The sequence below is a fragment of the Pezoporus occidentalis genome, unplaced genomic scaffold (genome assembly GCF_034315485.1).
Source record: "Pezoporus occidentalis ecotype Australia unplaced genomic scaffold, CSIRO_AGI_Poc_V1 ctg2, whole genome shotgun sequence".
Classification (NCBI taxonomy): domain Eukaryota; kingdom Metazoa; phylum Chordata; class Aves; order Psittaciformes; family Psittacidae; genus Pezoporus; species Pezoporus occidentalis.
Genome location: NW_026913855.1, coordinates 20932337 through 20954335, shown reverse-complemented (window position 1 = coordinate 20954335; position 21999 = coordinate 20932337). Strand labels below are relative to the sequence as shown.

At 37.4% G+C, this 21999-nt stretch overlaps 1 protein-coding gene across 1 annotated transcript in view; it reads right to left on the bottom strand.

Moving 5' to 3' along the window:
* Positions 1–4086: 4086 nt before the first annotated feature.
* Positions 4087–21999, bottom strand: part of TPPP (tubulin polymerization promoting protein) — a 56253-nt gene continuing 38340 nt past the window's right edge. The window contains exons 3-4 of the mRNA XM_062618131.1: positions 19680–19833; positions 4087–12817 (exon numbers count right to left, since the gene is read on the bottom strand). Of these exons, the coding sequence (XP_062474115.1) occupies positions 12623–12817; positions 19680–19833 (349 nt within the window). The 3' untranslated portion in view covers positions 4087–12622. The remainder of the gene's footprint in view (positions 12818–19679; positions 19834–21999) is intronic.

The window sequence follows — 21999 nt, the reverse complement described above, 5'->3', positions numbered from 1 at the left end:
TTAAAATTAATCTCAACTTTCTATAAGCATATTATATTTGCTAATCCAGGAGTAAAGTACAATAGAAATATTGCATTAGCTTTTGGCATCTGCCTCAGTCAAAAATGCTATGATTGAATGAATGAATGGCCCACTGAAGGCAATAAAAATCACAGCTTTACATTGTAATAGCTTTGAATGAGGCTTTAGCAAAACTCCAGAGAATGCATCTGACTTTCTCTCTCATTGATGGCTATTCACAGAATCTACTTTAAGCCAGGTGACTACTTGCCTTTCAGCTTTTGGGGTTAAAATACACCCAAACCCTAAGTCAGTTAACCCATCCAAGCATTAAGCCATACAGATTTTCTGCATCAGTGCAGTATTTATTAATGCAAAATACTACTTACTATCTGACATCACCAACATCACTTTCTATCTTACCTCTTAAAGGCTGTTACCCTCTGGTCATACTCCTTTCTAGACACTTGTAAACCAGAAGGAGCTCCAGGCTTATCTTCACTGCAAAGGCTTGCAGTCAGTATCTCCTGCAGGAGTAACAATTTGTTCAACTTTTAATGGTAAGACTGTTGTTAAGTTAAGGCTTTGACAGTTACCTACTGAGATCTGTGATACTCATGTAGCATTGAGAAGGGTGTAGCATTCAGTCATAAGCACCCTGCAGATCTGAGGCTAATTTATGTCCAAAGTTCAAGCACCTTTGCTATTTCTTCAATACTCCCTTTGTAGGGAGGAGCAAGACAACTAGCAATCACTTAGTGCTGGTGACAGTGCCTTGGAGCAAAGCCAGAATCTTATAGAAACCATAAATTTTAAAAAATATATATTTATATATACTAATACATATAGCTAAATATACACTATATTTAAATGTAAACATCAAATATAAATTTTATATTTGTATTTTTTATATTTTATACTGCATCTGGTCTAGTGACTTCAACAAGTGGAAACTATTCTTACTGAATAGATATCAATGTATGACTGAGTAATTTATAAGAAATGTTCCTTTAAAAAGTTCGCTTTGAAGTAGAAGTTCAACTTATTAATAATAAAGTACACTAAACTGACCAAAATACTACTGAAAGGAAACTTTAAAAAGATCATTTAATTTAGCTGGGGAAATGAACAAAATTGGTTGCCTGATTTTCTTTAATTTATAGAACTTTAATTTCTACCAAGACTTAGCAGACACGCACTTGCCACAAGACTCAGGCTGAGCAGTTTAACTGGAGTTATTATCAGTTAAGAAACACAATGAATCAGCTTTTTCACAATATAGCAACAACAGATGTTGGTAACACTGCAAAGAAGGTAAAGTTTCATGCCAGTAGTGTTGATCAACATAGCCAGAAACACTTAGCAGTTACAAAACCAAAGCCAGCACCACCAACAAAACCAAAATCAGCACCAATAGCCTGTCTCTGGCCAATTAGGATGAAGACCTGTTAGTAGGAAACATGCATATATTCAGTGTGGTTCCCTCCAGACAGTTTATCAAACAGCGATCACCTGGATTCCTCTTTTCCCTTGCTGCTGACACCTGTATACGCAAGCCTAGGAGGACCACATCTACATTTCAGCTGCTGGTACACTTCTCCCTCACCCTCACACACACCAGCACACACTGTGAATCTCTTGAGTAACTGGGTTTAGATGTGCAACCAACTCAGTAACTTGCCCCTGGATTCCAACATCTCCAGTTGCCTCCTGCTTAGAGACACATGCCTTCAGACCTTGTGGTCTTCCCAGTAGCTGGCTGGGACTGCCTGATACCCTCTAGCATGCTCTTCGAGCTGTCTGAGAGATATACACATACCTGGCCCAGTTTTATGGCTGCTTTGGTAACTGAGGCTAAAGCCTCTTAACCTACTGGCTGAGTAGGTTCAGCTTGGTATTTGGTAGCAGTCACATGGTAGTATACATCCTCTCACTTGATCCACTTCCCAGTACAGAGCCTCACACACTCAATTGCTGGCACCACAGGTATCACTGGCTATTGTGACCCATGGTCTGACTTCAGCTGATGGCAATTAGACGCCATATGCATGTATGTATACAGGAGTATCCAGTCTTATCCATTCCAATAAACACACTTAATTAGATGATCCCAGGTACACGAGCTGTTTAGATAGCAGACTCAGATAAAATATTCCATGCTAGCCAATTTCTGTTCCACATACAAAGTTATTCTTGCTGTTACAGTGGTCACGGAACTCAAGTAAAAATGGGATTAAAACCTGTATTTTATTTTCTATAGTACCATGTAGTATCAGGGATTGACTACCTTCTCTCCACTGAAAAGGAAAGGCATACTTGCACTAGCTGGAAGCAAGATTCATTCCAGCAGTCCCAGCTGGCTATTCTTTCCTACTATCCCTGCCACTCCTTATATTCCTATATTCATTCCTGAAAACCCCTGCAGCCCTCAAGTGACCCCTGGATGGTTGTGTAATCTCTGGAGTTCTCAGTTTTGGAAATAAAGTGATGTAAACCTGGAATAAACTTCAGGTTGAAATGTGAACCAAAGCAGTAAATTTCAATGAGCCTGGGTTAGTTTACATTATTAATAAAGCAGTGCAGCAAGTTAAATGGGAAGTTGAGGAAAAGAAAAAATTCTAACTAGAAAACTAGGTTTTATGAGTTTTATGAGTCCCCTGAAGGCTTTCATTTGGCAGAGATAGCTTTATTTTCTCCCCACCTTTCCCCGCTCTGCCTTTCTCCATGCCATGCTGGCTGTGGTAGATACCTAGTAGAACCGGAAGAGATCAATTGCATTTGGCATGGACATGAGAGTAGTAGACCTAACTGATGCTGATTTGAGTAGTCAGTCCTAGAAGCTTAGAACAGAAACGCAGCAATGGTTAGGTGGTACTCTGTCAGACCCATCTCAATAGGGCTATCTCTACATGCACAATCTACAGTGCACAGTAACTACACACAGACAAAACTGAGCCCAAAGAATTCTATTTCTGGAGTAAAGAGAATACATCCTGGTAGATTTTTTTTTACTTTTTATTTTAAAGTCATGATGCGTAAGTGGCATTTCTAAAGGCTCTACAGGAAGAGAATAAAACCTCAACTCTTTTGAAAATACAGATTTAAGTGTCTTATATTCTCTTCAGACAGAAGGGGTACTATCTCCCTTTAAAGTTTTTTGAATGGAAAAAAACCCTGACTTTTCCTTTAGTAATCCCTGAAGATTCTGTTTCATTACGTTTTTTTTACAGTTTCAGTAACCATACATGCTCAGAGATAAAGGGGGCTTTGTCTGGCAGTCATACTACAAACAGTGTATGATCTCCATGCAAGAAGCTATCTCAGGACACAACTCTATTAAATTTCACTTAAAAAGCATTTCTAAAGAAGGTTGTCTAGTGTGTTAGCAGAGAGAACACCATTTCCAATTAGAACCCCTAGAGGAGAGACAGCGTAGCTGTAAGCTGTTTAGTAATGTTCCCTTGTAGTTGCTAATCCAGTACCTCTACATTACTAGAGCAGCACTGTGCTTGGGTTATTGTAACATTATTATGTTATTAAGATGTTCTGAGTTTAATTAAGTAACTTCAGTCTTCTGTTCCTTGAAAAATCTTGGGTGTTATTTCTACTGGGAAGCTGAAGAATATTGTTATTTATGAATAAAAGGTCTATGTTTGCTTTTGAATGTAACATCCTTAAAACAATGGTCAGTGTAGCAAATAACTTTCCTTGCAAGTAGAACATTTTCAACTCCACTGAGAAAGTAAGAAGAGTAAACTCAGGCTTTTGAAACTGAGGACAGATATATGTTACATAATTAGTTAAGAATAACTGGTTTCATCACTGACATCTCAATTAGCGGATCATCATCATGGATCATACTAGAGTTCGCAAAATGTTAATGGTCAGCTTTACTCATTATCACAACTAGCTAAATAAATGGTGAAGAAGAAATGCATTCTACTCAGAACCACAGGGGGGTGGTTCAGAGAGTATTTTGTGTAATTTATACATTCATTAAGAATTAGCTTAACATCTAAAGTATAAAATAACGGTTGGTAACAAAGTTTAGCAGCAAATACCATTTACTTCAAAAAATCCAGGAACTGATGTAGTAACACATTTATTGATCACTTTACCAACTAAAGATAAAATCTTATACAGTCAGTAACAGCAGTAACGTACTTTATGAGAAGCTATGCTTTAAAAAATGGTGTTTACAATATGGATTTCACTACAGATTTTTCAAGCCAAGCTTTTACAGTGCTAATTGAACAACTGCTGTACTTGAACTTTTTCCCTAAAACACCACCAATAATGTTGCAGACAAAGTAGCTTTTCCATTGTTAATGTGGGTTTAGAATTTAAGAAGACAACTCTAAAAGGTTTAAAACATCCATAACATTGTCATTACTTTAACATTCACACTGATAAAGTGATACATTTAATACTTTCTAGCATTAATAAACAGTGTAAAAATATATAGCATATATATATATATATAAATTTGTCTCCTTTTCCTGAAAAAAACTAATACAAACTAGTAGTATATGATCCCCCCTTCAAGTTTCTTTTACTTACTTTAAAGATTGAATAGTAGTAGTTTTAAATTAACAGAAACAAAGATATGGAAATAGAGAATCACTGTTGTGCTCCTCCATAACCTCTCGTCATGGTTACTAAGCATATTAACCCCTTGGTGACAATGGTTCTGTTTTTGTTAACACCAGTTAGAATTTTGGCACTGACTGCAGTGGGGATAAGATTTTGCCCAGCATGCTTTGCACTGGATGGTGCCTGGCCCCTTCAACAAGTGGTTAAAAAATCTTTGCTTAGAATATGTCTATCTATTATAGTTAAGATTAAGCAATGCTATGCTCATTTGCAATAATGACCAAAAAAAAAACCAAAACAATAAAAAACCAAAATAAGGTTTCAGTGTTAAATTAGTGATGAAAAAAGTAAACTTGTAAGGTTAAATGATCATGTAAAATTTTTACCATGTTGAAAATTTCACAGTGAACACAGTAGGCTAGTACAGCTGAATGTTAATGTTTGCAATGCCTGCAATTACAAATATTGCAGGTAATTATTAGCACACAGCAGCTTCCTGGTTGATGAAAGACAAATGAAAATAGGAACAAGAAATAGTAAAATTCACTGAAAGTTTTTATCATACTGCACAGTGATCCAAGGAAGATTATGTCAAGACCTATCTCTGCATCACAACTATTTAATGATTAAATATTTATTAGTGCTCTGGGTAATCAAGGACAGAACAGTTTTGCCTCTACACTTTATGATCAGGTCCAGACAGCATGCACATTCATATTTGTGCAAATAAAGAATCAAACCATCTAAACCAAATTACAAATAGTTGTTGGAACAGCACGGACAGATAAACAAGCTAGCAAAAGAATAAAGCATAATGTGGATAAATAAATGGTTCATGACTGAAGAAATCCAACCTCAAGCATTCAAAAATTATACTTTTATATAAATATATATTTCTCCTTTAATATTTAAATCTGTGAAACATAAAACCTTGCTAAAACTTCAATATACTTATCAAACATTGATGATTTTTCTGCTTTACAGAATATAAGACAAATTACTTTGCATTATAAGCATTACACAAAACATTTTCTCTGCTGCAGTAGTTTGGCAAAGCTTCTGTATTCCGAATTCAGCACAAAGACAAACACAAATACACTTCTGTTGTATTCTGTAACTTGTTTTGTCTATAACCTTGGCATTTCATACACTACAGTGCTAACAGAAGCAGTTTGCCAACAGGATTTCATACAGAACATCAGAGACCGTAGGTTAACTGACTTTATAGAAAGCCTTTGTAAAGAGCTAGTATATATTTAGCATGAATATTACAGACATACAGCATTTCAGTTGCATTAATATAACCTTATTTAACAGAGCCCAGGCTGCATTATTTCACATTATTTAATTATTTTGTTTTTAAAAAAAATGCATTGAGCAAATGCAAGCATACAGAAATTCATCTGATGTAAACTAGACTTAAAATAATTCATCATTGTGGGGATACAAATTGCCATCTTTTTTCTTATTTTGTTGCTCATTGATATTATAGCTCCTGATCAAAATGTAAAGATGGATGAAGAATGAGTGTACTTTTAGGGATACATTTTTAATTAACTTGAAGGTAATTTTATTTGTGTTCATGATCTGTTTTGAAAAATGAGCCAAGTAGTAGAAAAATCTTGAATAAAGAAAACTGAAGGTGGGTAAATTATGACTAACTTCATCTTTAAGACCTTTACAAATGCTTACAACAAAATTCACTTCATTCAGTGCTGTAAGCTTTACAGTAACAAAAAGAGATGCTGTAGAACTATATTTGAAAATTGATTCATTGGCTATTTATCTGCAATTATTTGAATATGGTAGGTGTTTTAACATTTTTCCAAATCAGGTTAGTCACTTGGGCATTTCAATGTCTATTTCCAAATCTAAGGTATTACAAGGAAAAAAGCCTCTTCTGTAGTCTTGCCACTCATAAATATGCCCCAAAGTAGTGCATGTGTGCATGCACATGTGCATGATTATGAAAGAGAATTTATTTACAAACAAAAATAATTTCAGACTACCAGTATTTCAAATGTCTGTCAAGAATACCTAGCAAATAGGCTGTTTTTTTTCCTTTTATTTATTATGAGGCTCACTTTTGCCAAAGATTATCTTGAGTTGATGATCAATCAGTTTGAATAAAACAAGCCAATTCAAATCTTTTCTGACAACAAAGAGTTGTATCTTAAACTTGTTTTAAAATCCACCTTTTCCATATGGATTTTGAAAACCATGAAAAAATATCAATATATTACAGTTATTTCTCCCTGCAAAACTATGTTACTTGGACAATTAAGAAGTGAAGCTTCTATCTGCAGGATAGTTTCTTTAGCTTCCTGAAGCACCATTCTTAGCTGGGACATCTTTCAAAGCACTGTTTTTGAGTTTAATGGGCAACCATTAATGCAGCCAAAGGTCTCTCACTAGTTTTAGGATTCTGACTTAAAAAGAACATCCCGGTCCATCATTCCCACCCTATATTAGGTAATGGGCATTTAGGGGTGCACAGAATAAGTAACTGAATATCTAAATGCTATTTTATGGGCAAACACTCCAAATACAGCAGCCAAATACAGGAGGTATATATGTATCAAGTTGAGGCACTCCAGACTGTGAGAATTTCATACAAGTTTGAGATCTGTCATTATTGTTCAGGTATTTAATTTTATAAAAGTCTATATAAGACTCAAGTCCATAGGCATTGTGTAACAGTTGTGTTTCTTGTTCCCACCTCAATACACCATGACTTTATACCTATTGATGATGAACGACTCCATGTATACATAGTGAGTGCCAACTTGCTTCACAAAGTTGGGGGAAAGAAAAGCATACGGCCCATGCAAGGCATAATTTTAAATGGTCTCTTGAGAGCACTCAGAAGAAATCTTGCCTTCACTCTCACTCCTACTTTCTCACTATGGAGAAACACTTCTTGTCACATCAAGTCTATGTCAGAATCACTGAAGAGGGACTTCCCCTAGAAATAGGGACAGGGTAAACTTGTAAAAACATAGAAGCCTTGTTAGATCTTTACCTTCATGCTATGGAGGGCGAATGTCAGTGTTACCAACTGGCCAAGCTAAACAGCATTGGCTGCAGGACTAGAATTTGGCCCTAGTAAGATCTGAGGTTTGGATCAACATCTACATGGTTTAATTACTTAGCTGGATCCAAAGAGTATGTGCACACACAAACCAACCTGTACAAGTCTTGTGTATTACACTACTTATTACCAACTAATAGACAAACCAAGACCATAATAGTCACACTACAAACAATATACACAAAGGTGCAATTATTTTGGCACACATGTTAACAGTCAGTTAAGAAGACACGTACTAGTGCAACACATTACATTTGCTCTATCATGAAGGTAAAAGGCTTGTTTCTTGACCAGTGCAAACAGAATTCTCATTCATGGATGACAGGCACATGCCCACAGAACACATGCATCACTGAAAGGCAGGGTTATGTTCTGAATAGCATACATGCAGGCACAAAGAATTAAAATATATTTGATAACTATGTCAAGCCTTAAGGAAAAAAACCCTATCAATTACAACTATTGTTTTGGTTTTAGAGAAAGATATATAAGGATCTTCCCTACAGATGGTTACAGATGCACAGATACCTATCACTTGCAAGCCAAACCCATAGCAGTCATTTGCCTTTTAGTTCTGGCTAGTTTCAGCTACCATAAAAAATATTACCTGAGCCAACAGAGAGAAAATATGGGTGACTGAAATGGTAGTTCATGAACAAAGCTTTCTATAATGCCAAAAAGTTGTCAGAGAAATTTCTAATTTAGGTAAAGTCAGTAAAATATATGGGAAATATCATACTTCAATCCAAAATATCTTTGAGAGACAATCTCTATGCTGATGAAAAACACAAGTTGTGACACATGAGTACTTCTGAAATCTCTCTTTCCTTCCCTAAAGTGAAAAGGAGACAAGAAATACTGTAGGACTAAAAAAACCCCTAAGTGGCTAGATCTTGGCCACTGTCAAATATTCAAATATCTGATTACAATTAATGATAACTGTTCACATAGGACTGTTGAAACAGTACGGTTTTTAATGCCTGCTTCTCTTGTGATGGCTTTGATACAGACAAAAAGCAGAACAATAATTTTGTTTCTGGTATTTCCATATTGACAAGTATGTTACAAAACTCTCAACAAGGAACTAAAGCACATGGAGTGACTAGAGGGAATTGGTAAGCAAGCACTACTAATAAAAAACATTTGAATGCTGCATTATCAATGAGGTTTTTTCCTCAGTGAGGATTTTTACTTCTTGTCCTCAATCTTCCAAAGACTTTGATGGTCAGATTAATCCTCAGGTGGAGATACAGGTACAATTATGTACTGCCATAGTATTTACGGGTTTGATTTTAAATGAACAGCATAATTTGAATTTGCTCTTTAAGGCAGTTATTGCTGAAAGCTACCTGAACTTTCTGATTATATTTCTTTTGTTAGCATGTTCAGCAGTAATGAAAGCATGAAAGCAAAGATAATTAGGAAGCATTCTACAGAAGATGTGTAGAAGAGTGCTGCATAGTGTAAGATGCTGGTAATCAGAAAGGAAAGTTAGACGTAATGAGTTGAGATGCCAAAAAAAAAAAGTGTAAACCTTATTAAGGTGCCCATGTCCTTACTTCAGACATGACATTTAGATAGTCTGAAGTATGGTGCACAGGAAGAGCATATGTTTTACAATACTTAAGCTTGAAAACGGGTCACCTCCTGATCTCTTTCTTTCCCTCATCATTGAGTTGTACTTGCTGTCCTGAGAGTTCAGTGAATGGCAGATGAACCAGAAAATGTACTTTGCCTCATTCCCAAGCAGGCCTAGAACTTACAGCTAACATTCAAGCTAGTATTTAGGGGTATAGTTTGCTGCAAATCTTAGTGCAAAAGTAAGAGCTGAAGTAGCTGACTAAACCCCTCATACACAGGTGCATATGGTGCTTTTATTCACAGCCTTTATCCTCCACACCAAGTGTAGTAAAATGGAAAAAATCTTTCCAAAGTACTTTTCAGCCACAACTATTTGTCACTGTCATGTTAGACTGACCTCTTTTCATGCATCTGTTCAATTGAATTTTAAAACTGTCTAACTGTAGAAATGAAGAAGAAACAAGAAAGTGTGTTCCTCAAAATGGAATACTACTATCTGAAGCATCTTCTCAGGTCCTGATCCAAAGTTTGTACACAACTGAAAGTACTTCAAAAATTTTGCATCAGGTCCACACGTAGTGCTTTGGTGCATGGCAGGGATTTTATACTGTACAAATAATACCAAGTAAACTCTGGCAGAACCCCAGCTAGTTCTACCAGCTTCTCCTAAACAAATAGTAGCTCAATTTCTTGTCAGGGTTAGCCTGGATCTGTCCTCACTCTCAATCCTTTGCATGCCTTCTATGAGTGCACTGGTCTCCCTCACACTATGAACTAGCAACTTAAAACCTAATATACTTTAAAACCTTCCCAATCAATCACACCTATGTAGCAACAGTCTGACATTACTGACACTCAGCATCTGTGTACTTGAGAAAGCCTGTTGCTTGTGTAGCTCAGGTTAAGTATCACCTGATGTGCCGCACAAGGCAGCTAGCTAGCAACAAACAGCATGCTGAAAGGGCTCTGCAGTAGACTGGACTTCACCCTTCATTCAGGCTGGGTCCAGATTTCTTCAGTTATCAGTGAGTTATGAGTCATGTCTTATAGTCAATGGGAAGAACAGGGACACTGGTTTTGCCTGTAACTTAGCTGAAGGATGTATCAAAGGTCAGAGGCTTAGCCTTTTTATTCATAAAAACTAGGACTAATCCGGCGCCTTCTTCAGGTGCACAGGCACCAGTGATGTGGAAGAAGGTTCTCTCTGTTTAGGCAGTTTACTACCACACTGGAATAATTTGCTGATATCACAGCATGCAATCTTCTGTCTCAGAGTGTGACAGGTAACCAGTGCAACACAGGAGTTCATAATCCTTCATTCCATGGAAATTTATCAAGAACAATGGGCAACTCTAGGAAAGGCTTCACAAAGCTGGATGCTTCTCATCCGGAGCATCCTTAGGTACATGAAAAAAATCTTTCCAGGTAACCAGAGCCAGCTATGGGAAAGCCATTTAAATCTTTACAGGAACATGAGCTGAATTTTTGGCAAGCTTCCCTCCCTCCTCGAAACAAAACCCAAAATAAGTTATAAACAAACAAAACCAATCTCCAAGTTCACAAGGAAGTCCTTGCCTTTGCTATTGTTGTTTTAGTTTCAGGCTGATATATGGGCTCAAAGGGTCATTGAAGGCAAAGTAACAAATAAAAGCTACCATTCTATGTCAGAAAAACAAAACATGAACAGTTTAAGGACTGAAAAGCAATGCTCTGTTTCTGGACATTGACCAAATACAGATTGTTAACTTGCATGGCACAGGACAGCACACAGTGCTCACTAAATTTCATGTATTCTCAGTGGGATGCTGATATATGTTGGGGGAGAGGTATAAATTTATTAACCTTTATTCAGAGTTACACATGAAAATCAGCGCATGAGCTCTTTTTGAAAGAAAGCAAAGTAGGAGTGATAGAAGCTGGTTTTGAATACTGAAAATCATCATTTTAGAGAAGCAGAGTAATACATTAGGGTATGTGTTCAGCTCTTGCAGAAAATCAGAACGGCCTTTTCTCTCCTTTTTACCCAATATAAAAAATGAGTTATTTTTATTCCTATTAAGGTGTTTTGGCATTCTGGGCCTCAGGCAGCTCACACTCAGCTGCTTGTACCTTAAACCTGTGGAATTGGTTCTCCTTCTATAGCAGTGGAAAGCCATTCCCATCAATATTATTACTCCCAAGTTAGGCAGCAAAAGTGAACAGAGAATCAAATCCCTTGGCTTCAAACAATCTAACATAAAATGTGTCCCAGTCATAATAGTATATTCTTGTGGGCAAACTGCACCTGATTACATGGATATTAATTATAAATGTCCTTATTCCAATGGGCTGTAAACTTTTTTCACATAAGTTATACCTTAAAGGGAATATGTGGCAATGTATGTGCATAATAACATTCATTTAATAGCAATCTGATTGGCAGTATTTAGTCATAATAATTATTTTAAAGCATTATTAGTTTAATGCCCCCTTCACTTCAAATGTGAGGCAGTGCAAACTTGAAAACAGACTGCAAAAAGCTTTAGTAGACTTTCTTAGTAATGTCTTGTTCCTCATCTCTCAGGTTAGTACAGTAGCCCCATCCAAATCCAGCCAGTCAGAACCGTGCTACAGTACATACAGTAACAAGCACAAATTATAGACAGGAGGAAAACAAGGGCTGGTATTTTCCACTCTTTCTGTTGACATGAAATACTTTAGAACCTATATTGTCCTAGAAATAGGGGTGGGGTTTTTTTTTTCATTTTTTCATGAGTGGTATATGACATTTACAGGCTAGAACCTTGTATGTTACCACCACTTACTCCCCAATAGCATATTGTTGAATGTTTTAAGGAAAGTGCCATATCCCATGTAAGACATTTTTCAAAAGCCCAAACCCAGTAGTCAAATCAAACTGCATAAATAATGGGATATTCTTCAGAAAGGCTGCTATGAAAGACCCTCTTTTCATGAGGTTCTCTTTGACATCTTCAGGGCAACTAGACATTTAGGAATGTTTGAAAACTTTTGCTTAAATTGACAAAGTGTGGATATAACTGCTTGAATTTTGTGGGTGGTTTTTCCTTGTTTTTTTTTTTTTTTTTGTGCGTGTCTAACACTCAGCAAAATTATGTAAATTTTGTACCTATATGTTTATTTTTGCCAATATACACATGAGGAATGTAATGAAGTGGCGTTGTGCTGCAAGTAGCTCAGCAGATGTTGAAATCAGTTCCAGTTCCTGAAAACAACTTCTTGACAACATAGTCTTAAGCATTCACAATAACCAAAACATATGGGATTCATCTACATCATTCTTACAAATATATTCTCTTTCCCCATCTCTTTCTCTTTCTGTGTTGTAAACCCTCAACCTTACTTGCTTCCTTGTACTTTATGATCGTATGTGCCTGCATGCTTATAGCCAGATACATATCCTGAATCATCCACCAGATCTTCTCGGCCAGCTTTGCCTTTTCCTTTCCCACTGGGATCAAACCTCTCTTTGTGAGAACCAGTGAATTTTGATGTATCTGTAAGGCGTGATACAGTTGGAGATGAAATGGCTTTCTGTTGGAAGAAAGAAAAGAAATAAAAAAATCCATCAGAAATCAGTCATTCTTAATACAGATATTTTTACATGCTATTGACACTTAAATCATGGCTAATGATGGAGACTATGTAAATAACTGCTCACTTCCAGCAAAAAGTACACAAAAAGTGCTTGTTTCTTGCCATTACATACAATGACAACCATATAGGCAAGAACAAAATAGGGCAAGTTATGTCAAAAAACTTCTGGAAAAGACTTTCAATATGAGATACTTCTGATTAATAATCAAGTTCTAAGCACCAAAGATATGAAGAAGTCAAGGGGAACAACCATATTCAAAATCCATTATATCACAATCAAAGCATAAAAGCCGCCTCCAGCAATGTAGAAAAGGCAAGCCAATACAGCTAGAATTCACTGCTTCAAAAGAAAAATATATTCTAAAGGCTAGGATTCATTACAGTGATAGGAATGCTCTGTATTGTGATGAAACAAATTTTTCATCACAAACTTCATTCTCACTCTACCCATTCTCAGCTCAAATAAATGCTCATTAGTGAGACTCAGGCTTTCAAAGTAACACAGCTCTCTGTCATTGTTTAAACCCAGCTGGCAACTGAAGTAACACCAAGCTGCTCACTCACAGACAGGATGGGGAGGAGAATCAAAAGAATGTGAAACTCACAGGATAAGTACGGTTTAATGACTAAAGTACACTATAACAATATTATTACTACTAATAATAAAAATGCTAAGCGAAATAACAAGAGGAGAGAATCTAAAACTAAAATGGGAAAATAAAGAAACACAATAAATAGCAGTGATGCACAACTCAATTGCTCACTACCAACCAACCAATACCCAACCCAACCCAAGCAGCAATTAGTCTCTTCTGGGTAACTCCCCCCAGTTTATACACTGGCCATGATGTGCTGGGGTACAGAATACCCCCTTGGCTAGTTTGGGTCAGGTGTCGTGTCTCTGCTCCCTCCCAGCTTCTTCTGCCCCTCCTTACTGGCAAAGCATGAAAGACTGAAAAGGTCCTTGATCAGGGTAAGTGCTACTTACCAACAACTAAAATGTCAGGGTGTTATCAGCATTGTTCTCAGATTAAAACCAAATCCATGTAGTAGAAAGAAAAATAACTCTATCCCAGTTGAAACCAAAATAATCATGCCATACAATGGCTTTCAGCTATTGGTTTTTCACTTCTGTAAATTTAAATTATTCACATGCTAAATTAACTCATCCATATTAACACTCTGATGGCAGATCTGCAAATACTGGTGCTAGCTATTCAGGATACAACACTGCTCTTCAAAGTAACCAGTAACTCAGTAACAGTACTCCTGTGTAGAAAAGCAGCTGGGAATGCTTGCACTGCTGAAAATGGTAGTGGATGCTCAGTAGGTAAGGTGCCAATATTACTCCTTACCGGAAGGGTATACATTTTAGCCACGGTCTTCATGGCTACACTCTGTCAACTGTAATCATCCTTCCTCAATTCCTCACTGAAACTGCATGGCTTTTTACGTTTGCTCCTTCAACCATAAAACTTTAGTATCTAATTGCATTTCTTCCTAGAAAAGGTTGCCATAGAGATTTGCTTATGTAAGAAAATGTTCTGGGAGCCTTCAGAATCAGCACCAAAATTAGCCATCCTAGTAAGGTTTTTAATATATTTATTTTTTTTTGCTGGTAACATCCAGGACCTTTATAAAGAAAGAAAACTTAAAACTGACTACGAAATGGGGAATGAAAAAATATTCTTACAGGGACAGATTTTCCTTTTCTGTGATTATACCAGGACTCCACACAAAAATGATTTTATTTATTATTTTATTATTAATGGGAATATGTGCACATGCATTAAGAAAACCTGCAGAAAGTCAGGAGGAAAGATCAAGCTTCAATGAAAAATTGGATTTAATTCACATTTTTTCATTTAAGCATGCAGAGATACACAGGCACAAAAGAAAGCAGTAAGCAATCCCACTTCAATAAAGCCAGAAAGTAGTAAGTAACACCATTTTAATTATCAGGGTGATGACTTTCAAAGGAGTGGTTTCCAGTTACAACACTGCAAGTCCTAACATTAAATATAGTGACTAAAATTTTCACCAACTAGTAGTCTGGCTAGAGCTACACCAAAATACTTTAAGAGGTTGCCACTTTCAGGAACAAACTGAAGTTAGTAAGTTAAACCTTCCGGAGCCAGATCTAACTCCCAGTCACCTGGCTGCTGCAGCCAAGGCTGCCTTAGCTCTTACATCTTAAACCAGTTCTTCCTTTTGATTGTAAATAATAAGCCCAGAATATCTCCTTAAATCATTCATTATACACATTAAGATTTTTTTTTTTCCCCCCCAATTCATTTTAGAAATGTTATGGACCACTTGCAGTTATTTTAACTTGAGTACCAAGGCCAGAGACTACAAGGCTTTTTTTCCAACTGCCTAAACAAGGCTTTATCGGTCTCTTCATGACCAGTAGGTCTGTATGAGAAGCCTTCTATATCATCATCTTTGCTGGCCTGTGCTCTGCTGCACCCCCTGCCCCAAGGCAAAGCCAGATGCAGTCAAGCTAAGCCTTTACACAGATCACAATTTCACTTCCTCATTTTCCCTACTGTATTTTCTGAAGAGCCTCTATCCATCCACTGCAGCAATTCTAGAAGAGCTGGAGTCGCACCACACCTCCGTAATCCCAGTGAAGTCACAGCTCTGCAATTTACCCTGCTTGTTCCCCTTGCTTTTGTGGACAGGCATTTGAGATTGGCCCTAAATCCTGCTGCTTCCTTTGTCAAGCCTGTCACATAGACACACCTGCTCTCCCCATGTGACGTTCCTTCTTCAGGTTATGGCAACCTTCCATACCCAGTTTAACACTCTCCTCAGCAGATGTGCAAGCCTAGTTGCAAAGACACTCCCCTGCATTAGGTTTATTCCATCCCTGGCTCAGTAGTGCTCATTCCTCTGGTTACAGAAGACAAAGCCCTTCTGCAACACAAGCCAATAGAGCCAGGCTCCAGGTTACCTTTGGAGCACTACTCTTGGTACCCATGTGGAAGACAAGGCACAGGTCAGTCTTAGAATGCTGGACAAACCTTTGCAGTCCATCTACAACAATCCCAGATCCCGCACCTGCCAAACAACAAAACTCCTGAGGCATATGGTGGGGACAAAAGATATATACCTGGATCATCCACAACAGGAATCTCCAGTAACTATCTGTGACTGGTACCCATTGCTCCTGACACCTGCTACAGCACTGTGGCCAGGATATGGTGACAGTGACAGGGAAGTGTAACAGCACTTGAGATATTCTGGATGACAAAAGCCATGATCTCTCAGTGATCAGGGATTGAGCCTGTGACTGTTCACTCAACGGTTGCTCAGATTTTGGCTAACACACAGCTCATGCTAAGGCCTAACGTGTGCTGGGAGCAGTGCCATTATGTCAGAGCAAGGGCAACATGTAGGCAGGACGCAATGGACACGAAGAGATAAAGATCATTATGCACGTGCAGCTTGCTGTCTCCTGCAACCAAAATTCTTGCGTATTGATTGCCTGGCAGCCTCTTCAGAATCCACTAAGTTATAGAAATTGTATAGTCCAATGCCCCAACCTGACAGGTATAAATGCATCATTTTATCCAAAAGGTTTTTGAAGCTGATCCAGCATAAGCTGACAGACTGCTGAGGCTTTCACGCGTCCCAGTATTAAGCAGGGAATGCTCACATAATGATGGAAGAGGAAAGGGGAAGCACCCTCACCCTGGGCTAGAGGATCATGACACCTCTTCCATAATTATTATTATTATGAGATTCATGTACTGACCCATGTACTTTTTAAAGTCACCATCCAGATTATTATTCTACGGCACACTGATTATTAAGAATTTTACCCGGCCTGCAGAGGGTCCAGATGACTGAAAATTGCAGGTAACTGCAATTTTAGGTAATAGGAAAGCTATCCCAATTGTTACAAATTCTGTGCAGCCATAAGCTACGCTGATTACTAAAGCCTTCCTACAATAAGAAACATCTCACGATAACATCATGCAACAACTGCTATGTTTCACTAGGTGCACTCTGTGAGCTGCACTCTGGCTCCTTTGCTCTTTCCCTAAAAGGTGCTTTTTTGCGAGAATACAGTCCTGCTCATATCACCATCATGCTGAGCACCCATCACCCAGCTTTCATAGTGCTGTCGCTGCTGTACTGCCCTGCCACCCACAACACTTACAGCAAATTTGGCTGAACTGGGCATTGCATAATCTGATCTAGCTTTGAAGTTAGTCCTCCTGTGAACAGGTTGAATGAAATCACCCCAGAACCTTTCCAATTGAAATTATTCTACATTTCTATATCAAGGACTCTGTTGAACACACTGGTTTCATTTTAAGAGACAGCAATGACCAAAGCAAGTATTTGCTCCACAGGAGGTGCAGAAATGCATTCAACATACTTACAGCACACAGCTTTTGGTACAGAAAAAGAAAGAACCTCAGTCTTGCTCTTGTAGCTTTTGTATAGGAGTGAGGGAAACTAAAAGGCCTCAGACTTCATTTACATGTCCGACTGTAAACTGCTAAAGATATATGACCTGTACATTCTGTTACCAGTTGACTATCAAATGAGCTAACACAGCTATGTCTCAACTAATGCCTAACACTTGCCTGTTGTTTTTCTTCCTGTGTGACCAAGGCAACCATACACCTTCTGCTGCAGATTAGAAAGCAGCCCAAAATTTCACTTGGTTTCAATGTTTGGCTGCCGAGCCTTCTCAACCACATCAACTATAAGCAGGGATTTTTGTAATTCTACAACATTCTGAAGGAGAAGAAAAAAAAAAAACAAAACAGAAAAGCAAAAAGTAAATCTTCTATCACAACATGCACTAAAATCCTCATTATCTGATGTGAAAGTAAACTGTCCAACCATTCTATGGAAGCTCTGGTTTCCCCAGGCTGCCATTCAGTACAGATACATCACCTGTTTCCCTTCTTCTCCTCCCCCAAAGAGAGAGCACAAAACATAAGATGACACAAAAATTTCCAAATGCCTCTATAGTATACTTATCCACAAGCCTCACATAATCATGCTTGCAACTCCATCCTTAATATGTTTAATCTGTCAGTAGTCATACTGAAGTTTTCTGGCTGAAACCTGAACCAAATCTATATGGCCTACATAGAAGAGCAAGGCACAGACTACATGGCATGACTGAGTTATCCTATAACATTTTAAGAAAAGTTTTATATAACTCTAACCAGTCCAACTTAAAATTTCCAGGGCAGACTTCCCCAAGTAAACAAGGTATTAGAATGCTTGCATATAGATTTTGTATTTGTATTCCCTGGATGCTGGGGCGGGAGTGGCCCTGTATTTATTTATTTTAATGCCTTTGATATTCAACTGTTTGGGTCATTTTTATCACCTGGAAACTAAATTAACATTATAAATCAAAGAAAGTTTTTGTTCTCCCCTCAGCCTGCAATCTCCTTCCCTTTAAGCTCTGCCTCCTGCCCCTTATTTTGCCAGCAAGCAGGACAGAATATTGTGATTCCTCTGCTGTCATGTTATTTCTTCACTTCTCCAGCTCTCCCCAGGACTGCACATACAATAGGAGTACAGGCAAGCCTCACACTTCCAGCTCATATTCCTCTTCCATTCCCTTCCCCCTATTGCTGGGCACATTTATATACCTTTAAAGCACCTACATGATGCTATCCTGCATCTGCAAAGCTCTCTCATTACCCTGTCATCCACGCAGAAAGATGCTTTCCCTTTATTAACGGCCATTGATTATTTCAAGATCTGACTGCTGAAATACCAAAAAATAGAATCAAGAGTGAGCCTCAGAAGATTGTGCACAATTCAAACAGGGAATCGTTTCATGGATGAACAAGTTACTCAAACTCACTATAATGAGTGAAAGACAAAAAGGAAGGTTCGTTATTGTAGTCTCTGTCACTTGTTTCAAAATAGAGTACCAGAGTAATAAAATAAAATAAAATCTTGTAAAAATCTGACAAATTGTACAACTTAAGAAATCTCCCCATTTGACATTTCCACTGTTCATTTGTATGGAACCAGTTTCTGGAAAGATTATTTACAATTACATTTTTATTCACAGCTCTACTGCCAAAATTCAGGAGGATCACAAATTTTAAGCAGATGAACTAAACTGGTAGGACTATTCAAGTTGATGTCAAACACGCTAGCATTGCCTAAACTACAGGGTTATAGCTTGCCTAACTTTGGCATTTAAAAGGGCAATCAAATTTATGTACACTAGGCTTTATGGCTTCCTTTTCGCATAGACAATTTAATGCCAACATTTAAAAAAGAAAAATAAAAAACATTATATTTCTGACATACTCGGAACAAGCAAAAAACCAAAGACATGGTAATTACGCACAGATTTCCAGTGTTCTGGGATTCACATAGCGTATTAAATCTGTCTTAGGATGTCTTTACTCTAGTCTTTTTGCCTTTTCACACATCTGTTTAATGTGGTTCTAAATTTAATTTGCTTCTACACTTTTTGATTTGGATATGCCGCTCCTGATGAACATTTCTACGTTCTAACCACACACAGGAGCTCACCTTGAATGTTCCCGACCGTTCCCAATTGTGGTACTACGATTCCTAGCAGAAGCAATGACAGTGCCACAGAAGAACACACAGTAGTGCAATACTTAGCTGTTGCATAATCTTTGCTCCCAGTCAGCTTAGTACAGTTGTTGCTTTCAGGCCCATGGAGGCATGCTGCTTGGATTTGTGGATTGTAAATGCAAGCAGGTGAATTCAACAACAGTGCAGTAGAACAAAGGATGGCTAGAACAATGCATCCATTAGATCAGTAACATACCGTTACTCCAGATATAATTGGGGCTTTTCCTTCAATTAGTTTATATATTTCTTGAACTGCTTCATCATCACTCTTGTCCTTGAAACGCTTCTTTGAGAGTTCTTGAAGAGCTTCCTTGAACTGCTCAAAAGTGATAGTTCTGGAAGACTTTCCTCTACAGAAACACACAGAAATTAAAACAAATTACAAGAGAGCACAACAAGCATTCCAAGAATAACAGAATACCACAACAAACAACATAAAACTGCAACGCAGCTGCAACACAGGAAGATCCATGCAGCCCGTTTATGGTGTCACATAAAACATATCCCAAGAACATCACTTTCTTCATGTACATCAGTAGGATAGTGCTTTAGAAATTTCCCCTGATCAATGATTAGAAATAAAGATGAAATAAAGGGACCTGGCCTGTGTCAGAATGCCTGCAGCTCATCAAATCAAACTCATGGTCTCGTTTGGTTGATTGCTTGTACGGCCTCGATGCGTAAAAGACAAACTGAAGCATCTTGGGTGAGTTTAGTTGTTTTGTTTTTTTTTTTACTCCTCTTTGAATAACTGGTAATGTCATGTTATTCACTTTTCATGTATTCACAAGTAAATTAAGAAAAATGCTGTTGTGTAAAGCAAACTATTGAAAAGCATCTACAAAACCTGAAATTCCTCCATTAAAGAATGAGGATTTTTAAAGTGATACATGTAAATTCAGTTATCTGTTTTCCTTTAGATGATCAACTTCACAAAACATTCACAGATTCATGTAAAACACAATATAGCAGTCCAATACACTCACATACGCCCCCCCCCCCCCCGAAATTCAGAGCTGAAGACTTGCTGTTGTTTTCACTAATAGCACATATTTTCACACTAATAAATTAATTGTGTAGGTTTACTTTAGTGGAGAGGATTTTGCTATAGCTATTTTCAGTGGAAAATCTGACAATAGAGTGGGAAATTCACACTTACAAACATGTATTTATACAGCCACTCCTGCAGATCTTTAAATCCATCAGGTCAAAGGGTTCAGTTGATAAGAAACTCAGCGTTAACTACAGGGATGTGTTTAACCAGAAGGAGAATAATGCAAGTCTGTTTTCTATAATTTTGAAAGATTCAGTTTAGGCAGGAGATAATGCAGTAATTTTCCCTAATATAAAACTATTTCTAGTGCTCCTCATTTTAAAATTCAGGTATGAGGCCACAGCATCAGTGAGATTATTCATGATTTTAAAAAGAAAAATTTTTATTTCTATGAATTATATCACACACAAAACACACCTTTTCCTGTCTTATTAAATTGCAGATTTTCTGATCTTTAGAACAAGACTTTATGCACCAAAATTTAGCCATACATTTTAAGCTAAAATTTAACAGATCAAATAGAAAAAATTTCAAAAAATATTCTGACACTTATGCTGATGTAATCTTAAATAATATACCCCCTCCAAATAAATAAATGAACAAACCCAAACAAAATCAAACCACACAAAACAACACACAACCCAAACCAGTCCTTTCAACAGTGACAGCTGTTTCTAAAGAAGTAAACGACAGATGCAAGGATAGGGAAGAGTTGCACTGGAAACAGAAATCTCGGGCTGGAAAAATTACCCATAGAAATCTTATTTTTATTCAAGCATCACAAACAGCCATTTATCTATCACTGATTTATCTCTGATCTTAGACATGTTAAGAGGTCTAATTCCCCTCAATTGGAGAGTAGCTCCACTAATAAAAAGAGGAAATGAGATTTCTTGGTTTTAAACAGCAATAGTTAGGAAGTTACTCCTATTTCATTTAAACAGAAAATGAGATTTTATTCCAGGCTTTCAAAACAAGGAGAAAATGGTTATTTACAATAAAATTCATCACTAACACAACTCTTTACACACCATTCATTCCTATATCCTGTATTTCCTCCAACTCAGCACAACATATAGCAAATCCCTACATCCCTTATGCTCCCTATTTTAGCCAGAAATAAACTTTATCTGTGGTTTTCTTTTGGGTTTTCTTTTTTGACCAAACTTTGATCTTTGTAACCACTTTCTACTTTAGGTGAAGCATATGCTGAAGTATCCCATGGAATTAGCTAGTAAAAGAACATTGTGGAAATGAAGAATATAATTCAGTATTTCATTAATCAAAAAGACACATGGAATAAAATGCAATTAACTACCTGGAATTTTTCCAGGATTCTCATTAATGGGATTAACATCCCTCTTCTGATGAAATGTGTCCAAGAATTTTTAACTAGCTCAAAAGGTCAGGACTTCATTCTGTTTTGCCTCTCATTTAGAAAAAGATGGCATAAGCAATCACT